Below are 11,689 nucleotides of genomic sequence, written 5' to 3' on the forward strand. Positions count from 1 at the left end.
GAGAAGAAGGGCGGAAATGGTGGGGGAAAGGGAGAGAGGCAAACCATGAGAGACTTTTGAATGCTGACAAAAACTGAGGACTGATGGATGTGGGGGGAGGGGGGGATGGGCATGGAGGAGGACACTTGTGGGGATGAGCACTGAGTGTTATGTGGAAACTAATTTGACAATAAACTATTAAAAAAAAAAAAGAAAATGATATAAAGAAAGCAATAAGCTTCTAGTTATGGAACAAATCAGTCACATGAGATAAAAGGTACAGCATAGGGAATATAGTCAATGGTATTGTAATAGCATTGTATGGTGACAGTCGGTCCCTACACTAGTGGGAAGCACAGCTTAACCTATGGAGTTGCTGAATCACTATGTTGTACACCTGAAACTAATGTAACATTGCATATGAACTATACTTCAATTAAATTTTTTAAGTATTTTTTTAAAAAGAAAGCAATATATTAATTATAATAGTATCTAAAAGAATATAACATAGGAATAAATTCAACAAAATGAATGCAGACTTACATTCTGAAAACTACAAAACCTTGTTACAGTGACTTAAAGCAGACATAGGAGCACCTTGGTGGATCAGTCAGTTGAGCATCGAACTTCCGCTCAGGTCATGATTTCACAGTTCGTGAGTTCGAGTCCCACATCAGGCTAGCTGCTGCTAGTGCAGAGTTGGCTTCTTCATATCCTCTGTTCCCCTCTCTCTCTGGCCCTCCTCTGCTCACGCTCTCTCTTTCTCATAAAATAAACATTAAGAAAAAGTAACTTGAAGCAGATTTAAATAAGTGGAAAGACATTCCATGTTCATAAATCCAAAGATGTAATACTGTTAAGATGATGATACTTCTCACACTAATCTACAAAAGATCCAATGCAATCCCTATTAAAATCTCAGCTACCTTTTTCCCCCTGAAATTGACAAGCAGAACGTAGAATTCATATGGAAATGTAAGGGACACAATAACTGAACTGGTCTTGCAAACAAAAGAATGAAATAGAAGGATTTATATATTCTGATATTCAAACTTACTACAAAGCTATAGTAATCAAGACTATATGATACTGGAGTAAGGACACACATATATATCTGTGTGATAGAATTCAGAGTCCAGAAATAATCACTTACATACATGTTCAACTGATCTTCATCAAGCGTGCTTAAATTAATTCCATGAGAAAAAATAGTCATTTCTTCAACAAATGGTACAGGAATTACAAAAATCTGAAGTTGTGTAAGTTGTTTGCACCACACAGAAAAATTAACTGAAAATGGATCAACTACTTAAATGTAAAATCTAAAATTATATGACTCTTTAAAAAAAAACACATATAGGGGTAAACATTTGTGTCCTTTTTAGATACAACAGTAAAAGAATAAGCAACAAAAGAAAAGATAGATAAATTGAACTTCACCAAAAGTAAAAACACTTTTGCTGCATATGGTAACATCAAGAAAGGGAAAAGACAATAGAATGGAAGAAAATAATACACAAAGCATCTTCTGATAAGAGTGTAGTATCTAGAAAATAGAAAAAAAACTTTAACAACTCAATTACAAAAAGACCACCACTGTTTAAAAATGAGAAAATAATTTGAACAGCTATTTCTCTAGATAAAACATACAAACGGCCAATAAGCACATGAAAAGGTGCTTGCTATCATTGGTTATTAGAGAAATGCAAATAAAAACCCCAATGAAATACCACTTCAAACACACTAGGATGGCTGTCATACAAACGACAGATAATAACAAGTACTGGCAAAAAGACCTCGGAAGGGGCCATTGTACATAGTGGGTGAGAATGCAGAAAGGTGCAGCCACCTTGAAATACACTTATTAAGTTCCTTAAAATTTTTAACAGATGGCTAGCCCATGACTCAGCAATTCTACTCCTAGTTTTATATCCAAGATTATGAAAACATGCCCGCATAGAAATTTGTATGCAAATTCTCATAACAGCATTATCCATAGTAGCCACAAAGTGGAAACAACCCAAATGTTTATTAATGGACGAATGAATACAATGTAGTAGATTTATAAAATTAAATGTTATTTGGAAACAAAAAAATAAAATATTGATACCTGGTACAAGGTCAATTTGTACAGCGTGGATAACCTTTAAATCATTATACCAAGTGAAATAAACCCATCACAAAAGACCACATATTATATGCTCTTAATGGGCAAAGTGATAGAGACAGATAGTAGCTTAGTGATTGCATAGGGCTCAGGATTTAGTGGGAAATAAGGAGCAATTGTTAATGGTTATAGCACTTATTTTGAAGGATAATAAAAATTCCCTAAATTGGATTGCAGAGATAGCTGCCTAACTCTGTGAATGTACTAAAAACCTTCAAATTGTGTACTCTAATGAGTATATGTAAAGAATGTGAAACACTTCTCAATAGACCTGTTTTCAAAATAAAACTACACAACATAGCAAGTTGTCAGTAGTGGCATAGCTGGAAGTTAAATTCTGGTGACTTGGCTTGCCAAAAGCAGGTGTTTTTTGTTTGTTTGTTTGTTTGTTTCCCATTATGTAGAGTCTATGGTAGACTTTGCGGATTAGAGAACTATATGAGACACAGTAAGACCCCTTTCAGGACTTCCTGTGACCTAGCCCCTAAGAGGCTAAATACTAATACTTTCAACCTAAATGAATCTGCTGTGAGGAACTGAGAAAATTCTAGAATTTGAGCACACAAATTCCGAAGTCTTCAATTTCCTGGTGTTTCCTGTTGGAAATATGCCCTTTAGAGTTTTCATAGTAAATCATATAAGATTTAAGATTTATTTGTTCAAGTGCTTAGTTTTAACAAGCCTCAACCTCAAGCCTCTGATAACTCTTTGAAGGTGTCCATTGAAATGTTACCTTACCAGTAAGCGCTTCCTTGAATATCCTGTAAAAAATGGCATCATTCTTCCCCTACATCTCAGCATTTGCTATATATCATACTCTAGTTTATTTTTTCCCCCTAATACTAATCACCATCCGATATGGAACATATACATGTGGTTTTATTGTTAATTTTCTCTTTCCATCTCTGGAATATAAACTCTTTTAAGGCATGGGACTGTATCAGTTAGCCTTTTCAGCATATCAAATTCCCTTCAAAATTTAGTGCCTTAAAATAACAACCATCTATTTTGTTCACAAGTCTGTGCTTTGACAGTTTTGTAATAAATGAAGGTGGGAGGTTTCTCTGGTGTGAGCTGTGCTTACCCTTCTATCTGTAATCAGCTTCTGAGACAGTTGAGATCTGGCTCATCCATGATAACCTCCGCTAGGACGAGTCTTCTCTGCTCCAGGTAATCTCTTAGTCTCCAGTAAATGAGCACAGGCCTGTTGCCATGGTGGTTGGGCAGGATTCTGAGGACCATGTAGCAGGTGCAAGGCCTCATGAATTGCGTGGTTACATCAATTCTGCCATGTTTATTGGTCAAACCAAGTCACAAGGCCCAACCCATATTCAAGCAGTGGGAAAGCCTCTGAGTCTTCCTGGGTGAAGCTAAAAATCACGTTGCAAAAAAGGTGGACACATGCCTATAACTCTGGCATTTTGACAAAAAAATCTACCACAGAGGCTTCCTCTGATTTGTCCACTGCTATATCCCAAGCACTTAGAACAGTGCCTAGCCTACAGATATTCCAGAAATATTAGTTGAAAGAAAGAATGAATCACGTGTCCACTATGTCTGAACCAGACATAGTGCCTCATATACTGCCTCTTCTTCCTTAGGAATCCTTATAATCAGTATATGCTTGCAAGATACTACATTGTTTGTGAATAGTTGCAATTGGAGTTCTGCTCTACTGTTCCTTTCAAGTTAAAATGAGCTTTCACCATTTGCCTTCTCTCTTACTTAGCTCTTGCAAAGTTGGACTAATTGCTTCCAGAGACAGTGAAGCATACCATATTTCATAAAATGCTTCTCATCCAAGGAACTTAGAGAAGTTTCAAAACTTTCTCCTCCATCTCCACAGCTGTATAACCTGTAAGATAGGTGAGCCCTATTGTCTACTCCTTCCTTTCCCTGTCCCTTGTCCCAGCCAGCCTGTTTGTTTCCCTTTCTTCAAACTTAAATCCAGCTCAGACACAACAGAACAACCATTTGCCAATGCAAGGCATCTGCTTGAAACTTGGCTTGGGGAACTTTCTGGAAGCGGGGCCATGGTGCAGTGTTACAGATAAGTGTTGCAGAAATAAGTGATCAATTATGAAGTGTCTGGGGACCCACCTCATTTCCCCATCCCTGCCATTGCCACAGAGCAAAGTGAGACGGGAAAGAGAAAAAACCCATTGTATGCTTTCGCCTCCTGCATCTAGATTTTCTAGCAATACCTGTTTACAGATCAGACAGGTCTGCTATGGTTCTTGATAACTGGACTTGAAGAGCAAACTGGATCATTCTGCTGTCCATTTGGTCAACTGGACAGACTCTATCTTCTGGACTTTGTGTATCCTTAACACATTGCCAATAATGATCCTTTGGGTTACCCGTCTTGAAAGGCTGCTGTAGCACCTTGGAAATGTGGCCTCTCTAAAGAACAACAGATTCTACTAAAAGAAAAACAGCACATCAACAATCAGGGTATTGATCCAAGCATTGCTTCTTAGAGGTGGCATTCCTCACATACTCTCCCAAATGACAGACTGTTCAAATGCTGTGACATGTATTAATACCTTTCCCAGCAGGCCCCTGCCATCTGGAAATTCTCTTAGCGGGAAACAAAGCCTTTTTATATTTACAGATAAAGCTAAAAAAAAGCAGAGACTTGGAGGAGAAGTAACTTTTGACTTCCCCTTTTCTATCATTTGCCCACACTTCTGGTGCAAAACCTCCTTGGCATCTTCACCTCCCTCTCCCCTCATATCCAGACACCAAATCCTGCCACTTCTTCCTTTGATGTACTTTTTCACAGTCTAACTTGTTTTCCATTCCTTCTGCTAATATCTCCCATTCAGGTCTTTATTGTTTCACAGCTGTGTCATTGAAATGAGCTTCAAACAGAACTTCTGCCTTCATTCTTAGTGATTTACAGTGACTTAAAGTATAGTTCTAGCTTTATAATCTGGAAATATAAAAATTTCACGTATGATCTCTAACACTTTCCTCTTTTTAAAAAATGTTTGTTCGTTGTTTGTTTATTTTGAGAGAGAGAGAGAGAGAGAGTGCACACATGTACGCACACATGTCGGGGGTGCAGAGGGAGAGGGAGAAAGAAAATCCCAAGCAGTGTCCTTGCTGTCAGCACAGAGCCCCTACATGGGGCTGGATCCCACAAACTATGAGATCATAAGACCTGAGCCAAAATCAAGAGTTGGAGTCTTGGGGCTCCAGGGTGGCTCAGTCAGTTAAGCGTCTGATTTGGTTCAGGTCATGATCTCATGGCTCATGGGTTTGAGCCCTGCATGGAGCTCTGTGCTCTGTGGGAGCCTGGAGCCTGCTTCAGATTCTGTGTCTCCCTCTTTCTCTGCCCTTCCCCCACTCTCACTCTGTCTCTCTGTCTCTCTTTCTCAAAAATAAACATTAAAAAATTAAAAAAAGAAAAGAGTTGGAATCTTAACCTATTGAAACACCCAGACACTCCTCTAGCCCTTTCTTCTATATTTACCCAGTGCTGTGTGAATCCTCTGCTTTGGCTAAAGTGGTCTAATTGATATTTCTGAAAGGATCTGCTACCTCAAATTTAAATAGTATATTGAATGAAAATCACTTGGCAAAAACTTAAACATTACAGAAGTATGAATTATTCTGTCTTGTAACTAACCCTGATCAATCTGTTGTTAACCTTTAATGGTTTAATGATTCTCTCCTTACTCATATTCTCTGCCCTTACTGTGTCAGAACATTCTTCCTTTTATCTAGTTTCTTGGATAACACATGGAAGCCATAAACCCCCATCTTTCCCAAGGTTCTCCACTTCCTCAATCAACCCAGGCTACCAGCATCCAGCTCTCCAGTCGCAAATTTTATCCCAGGCCCTCACTTAACAAGAAGAAGCGATTGGAATGTCCTTGGTATCTCCTAAAGTATATCTGTCTGCCTTTTCATACCACCCACAATCCATGTGCCCACAGCTCAGTCCCGGAGGCTTTACACAGCTTTCCCTGCTTAATCTTTCCTACCCACTCCCCTCTCTCAGTGATCTCTGTCCCCTGAACTCATACAGAGCCAAAGTCTTGTGACTTGTCCCGTTTAGACGATACTAATACTCTCCCATTAATGTTTACTTAGCCTTAGTAGCTTGTTACAGACAAGTAGGTTGAAAACACCGTCGAGGTGACAAAAGCTTCTTACATTGATTTCCAGGCCCGTATTTCAACTTTATTTACTGGAGCCTGACATGTGGTGGCTGCTAATTTGTTATCCAGGCTTGTTAGTCACACTGGAAGTGAATGATAACAATTTTCTTTCTCTGTGTGAGTGATGATAGACACTCAGGCAGGCCTGTAGAAAACAGAAAGCCATCGTCCCCCTTGGAAGAAGAGATGCCAGAGCAGAGACCAAGGGCCAAAAAGGGAGATACTTAGAATCTAAAAGACAAATATTCCAAATGCATCAATTGACTCAAGGTCAGGGACACATTTATGAAACAGTTTTCATACGAGAAATTTCAGACTGTTTTCCTTCTCTCAATTCCTCTGTCTTTACTTTTCATTATTGGGTGAATACGTCCATATACATATTTGCCTGAACAAGACTTCTGGCATCTTCAGAGGTTCACTCTTCTGTGACCATAATATGCCTGACCTTTGTTTTCCCCTTACAGTGTACCTGGGTTCACCTTACCCTCCAGCCATCATTCGGACCCCAGAAACCAGTGGAATTAACTAAAACGTGGGAAGTAAGAGGCATCATTGACTGATGATTCCACTAGGGGAAAGGAGAGCATAAAAATAATTTTAACATAGGTCTTATATACAGAACCCCACTATCAAACGAGACCCAGAGAGGAAGGAAAATGCTTCTCCACTTTTAACTGCCTGACAAACCCCGGAACAATGAGTTGCTTTATTTGAAACCAGGGGAGGCCATTTTCATCTAGCTGGAAGTGGTGGGGAAGACAGAGGAGGGGTGTCAGACTGTCTACTGCTTTAAAAAGACAGGATGGGGCCTCGTTGATTTCACAGAAGCTCCATTTTTCTGCTGCATGCCCTCAACCCTGTCCATATTAATTAGACAGATGGCTAAGTCCTAACTGTACCTGTCACTCAGGGAAAATTCATAGTTTTGTGCTTAAATGATGATATGTGACCTCCTTTTCTCAAAGATAGGATTTTTTTCAAAAAAGAAATCACTCCTTTAGAATGAGTTCAGTGCTAAAAACTGAATTTATTTTCCTAAGTGTCATATCCCTGATTTGTATAGCAGAATCTTTTCCTCATAACTCTATTTTTAACTTCAATTTTCAAATAACTCAAATACAAGTAGACAGTAATTCTGATTAAAATAAAGATGCATGTGTTACTGATATCAGTTTATTGTAGCATTACCATTAATAAAGTCTTTTATTGTCACAGAGAAGAGTGAAGGCCAATTTTGATGCATATATACTTTATCTTAACACAAATACTAAAAGAAATAAAAAGCATCAGGGGCTGTTTACTGCTATGCACTTAACTCCCCAAATTTCTCTATTGCCTTGGCAATTATACTGCAATTGGATGCTCCTTCCCCATTTTCATGTAATTCTTCCAAAGCCGGAGGAATTCATGCCCAGAAACCATTGTCATATAGTGCTGTAAAAGAAACAAGTAAATGGAAGACTCAACACTTCTAATGTAATACTTGCTGGCCAAGGCATAATTTGGATAAGCAAATTTTGAGCTTGTATTATTTTATATATATAATCTGTTCAAAAATTAAGGAAGACTTACAGAAAAGTACATTTTTTTCATACAGCTGTACTGGAATTACTGTGAGCAAAAAGGAAACTGAATTATCAAGTGAATAATTTTTGGGCTGAAGAAATCGACCTTATTTTCTCCACCTTAGCCCTTTATCACCATTACATATGCATAAACATACCATCCACTGAGCGTTCAGAGTTCTTGTACTTTCTCTGTCTTAATGGGTTATGATGCTCACTCTCAGTTTCAGTTCGAGAAAAAGTATCAAACAGAGGCTTTGTTCAGTGGACAAACAATAAAATGGCTTCAGTGATAGAACTGTCTTTTCACCTTAATCTTATAAACACAAGTGAACTTTCCATTGGCAGCTTTTGCAACACTGTTCTCAAAAGAGCAGACACAATCATTCAAAAGGTACAATTGAAGGGAGAGGGCAGTAAAAACCAATAACTTTGTGCAATTACAGTAAAACACAACCGTTATTCATCAGAAAATTAGAGGCTACATCTAACAAATCTCTTGATCCCAGTCCTGTGGATGGAAATTTACATTCAAACGGAGCACCAAAATAACTTCCCTTCTGGGGGCAGTAAAGATTGTAACTAGTTTCTCAGCAGGAATGGCAAGGCCAAAAGTAACTTTTGTGGGGGAGGAAGCTTGGAGTGCTCCACATATTCAAATGGCAAGAAACCGGTTTGTCCTAGACCTGTGGCTCACATCAGGCCAAGGAGAGAAAATAACCCTGTACAAGATTCTCGGGGATCCCTAAGGGAGAGCACCCCTAACTAGTTAACTAGTCTTTGGGGTCCCATTATTTAAAGTAACCGTCTGTGAGGTTACAGACAGTACTAAACCTATCAGGACCCGTTGGATTGGAAGCCCGGAATTTCTATTTGGAAAGCAAAGTCCCAGTAGCTACAAGTCCTGGACGTCCTGCAGAACAAATCCCAGGTAGCGTTAGGATGCGCTAAACAGAAGTATACTATCCAACAGGACAAGGGGTGAGTTAGGCGGAAAGAGTCTGCACTAGGGATCAAACTGCCCTTTCAGGTTTCACGGGGAGCGTCCTCTGCAGCCTGGACCCCGGCGCACTGGCGTTCCTTTCCTCTTAAAAGCCAGAGACCGCCAGTCCTGGTGTCTTTTTTTCCAGCCTGACCTAGCTCCCTCTGCTTTCTCAAACCCTGTTGTTTATCCGCGCCTCTGCGCGTCCCGCGGCATAGGCGGGAGAATGGCTCCGGTTCGAGTTACTTCTCCGCGCGCGCGCGCCAAGTGCAAAGCAGACAGCAGCTGGCTGGGTAGGCGTGCGAACCTTTAGGCCGCTGGGCGTCCCCAGCACGCACACCTTGGCTGGCCGGCATAGCCTGCAGTAGGTAAGTGGCGAGGCCAGAATCTGCAGACTCGCCGTAAGCCTATACAGAGTCCGTTCTCCCTTCCCACTGATTGTCAGTTTCTTTGGTGAGTGCTGACACCAAGGCAAGCACGGATAAAATCGTCCCTCACTCCCGCCTCGCTCTCCCCCACTGGCCCAGCCTTACTTGTACTTACAAGTCCACTCTAAGAGACAGCTTCTGGCCACCGGTTTGGAATCCAAGAAAACAGAGCATGGGGCTGTGCGCAAGAGTTATTCAGCGAGTCTACACAAGGAAGCGGGGATTCCCAGGGACACCACAGGCACTGGGAAAAACAGACCCTCCAGCCTTTCCCTCCTAGCAAACCAACGCCTAGGGACTGGCGAGGNACTCTAAGAGAGCTTCTGGCCACCGGTTTGGAATCCAAGAAAACAGAGCATGGGGCTGTGCGCAAGAGTTATTCAGCGAGTCTACACAAGGAAGCGGGGATTCCCAGGGACACCACAGGCACTGGGAAAAACAGACCCTCTCGCCTTTCCCTCCTAGCAAACCAACGCCTAGGGACTGGCGAGGNGGAGTGCGGGGCAGGGTTGGGACTAGATGAAGCAAACTTCTGAACCTTCAGTTCAAGTTCTAGCAGTGGGGTGATTAGGTGGGAGCTGTTAGTGGGCGCGGCGGCTGAGTGTACAGTTTATTTTTCTGTGTAGATGATTTTTTTTTCTTTTTTTGCCTTAAATGGCTGAGGCTTAAACTTCCGCCGCGAAGGTGCGGGGTGCAGAAGAGGGAGGAGGCGACTGCAAGGATCAAAACTGATTCTGAGGCCATAGTGTGAGCCAGGGTCGCTTCTCACAGATCCAGGTAGTTTCCCAGGCCCTCCGGCCCCACCTTTAAGGGCTCTGCCCCAAGCGCACTCCCTCCCAGCAGGGCATTAGGGGGCGGGGGAGGAGGGATGAAGTGTGGAAGCGGCGGACCCAGCAGCTGAGAAAGTCAAGAAACTGTAGCAGACTATCAGAGGTGTTGATTCCAGAGGGCAGAGAGGATGGGGCGAGCCCCACTCGCCAACTACTCGTCCATCAACTTCGGCGGCAGAACTTGCACTTGATGATCTTCTTAAACGCGTTTTGGAAGTCTTTGTTGAAGTAGGCGTAAATGACAGGGTTGAGCAGGGAGTTGGAGTAGCCCAGCCAGTTGATTATGGCGCCCAACAGGGTGGGCATGTGGCAGCTGCTCTCGCAGAAGGGCAGGACCAGGGCAACGATGAAGAAGGGCAGCCAGCAGAGGATGAATGTGCCCATAATGATGCCCAGCGTCTTCACCGTTTTCCTCTCTCGGGCCAGGGCCATCTTGCGCTTGGCCTCGGCGTTGCGCTCATTCTTCTTCGAGAAGGAGGCGGGGGCGCAAGGGATACTCCCGGTCTCGTTGGGCAGAGGCAGGTGCTCTTTGGAGTTGCCCACCCGGTGCACTTCAATCACCTCCAGGGCGGCGCCATCGTCACCCTGCCTCACCGCGCCATTGGTGCACAGAGCCCCCGCTGCCTTGTTCTCCACGCCCCGCCTCCATTCTCTGCTCCCAGTCTCGCCGTTTATGCTTTTCTTGGGCTGCGGGGCTGGCGACACACCAAAGCGGGGGTCCGCTCCCTTCTTCTCCACCTTCTTGACTGTTTTGCGGATGCGGAAGCGCGCAGCTCGGAAGATGCGGCCGTACAGAACCAACATTAGCAGCAAAGGGATGTAGAAAGCCCCAAAGGTGGAATAGATAGTGTATCCATGATCCTTGCTAATCGTGCACGCGTCGGGGTCCGAGCGGTCTTCGGGGGTGCGCCAGCCCAGCATGGGCGGGATGGAGATAAGGAAGCCAATGAGCCAAGTGAGCGAGATGAGCGCAGCGGCGCGCCGGGGCGTCCTCTTGTTCACGTAGTCGATGGGGTCCGTAATGGCCCAGTACCTGTCCAGCGCAATGGCGCACAGGTGCAGGATGGACGAGGTGCAGCACAGCACGTCCAGGGCAATGAATAGGTCACAGGTGACCTGTCCCAGGGTCCATTTGTTGAGCACCTGGTACAGTGCAGCCATGGGCAGCACCAGCACCGACACCATGAGATCGGTGACAGCCAGAGAGCCGATGAGATAGTTGGCCACATTCTGCAGGGAGCGCTCCAGGGCGATGGCGGCCACCACGCACGCATTGCCCACCACCGCGCAGAAAATGAGAGTGCCCAGCAGCAGAGAGGTGATCACTTGGTAGCTGAAGGTCACGTCGGAGAGGACAGTAGCGTTGCCGCCTGTCCCGAAGGGACCCTCGGACAAGGTGGTGTTGTTGCCCGGTCCAGGGCNAAACAGAGCATGGGGCTGTGCGCAAGAGTTATTCAGCGAGTCTACACAAGGAAGCGGGGATTCCCAGGGACACCACAGGCACTGGGAAAAACAGACCCTCCAGCCTTTCCCTCCTAGCAAACCAACGCCTAGGGACTGGCGAGG

The 11,689-nt window shown here is 43.5% G+C and overlaps 1 protein-coding gene across 1 annotated transcript in view; it reads right to left on the reverse strand.

The window, feature by feature from the left end:
• Positions 1-9,853: 9,853 nt before the first annotated feature.
• LOC144240555 (5-hydroxytryptamine receptor 1A-like) overlaps positions 9,854-11,689 on the reverse strand; it is a 2,142-nt gene continuing 306 nt past the window's right edge. Inside the window, exon 2 of the mRNA XM_077774923.1 lies at positions 9,854-11,586. Coding sequence (XP_077631049.1) covers positions 10,286-11,586 — 1,301 coding nt within the window. The 3' untranslated portion in view covers positions 9,854-10,285. The remainder of the gene's footprint in view (positions 11,587-11,689) is intronic.

This window comes from Crocuta crocuta, unplaced genomic scaffold, assembly GCF_008692635.1.
Source record: "Crocuta crocuta isolate KB4526 unplaced genomic scaffold, BGI_CrCroc_1.0 scaffold201, whole genome shotgun sequence".
Taxonomy (NCBI): Eukaryota; Metazoa; Chordata; class Mammalia; order Carnivora; family Hyaenidae; genus Crocuta; species Crocuta crocuta.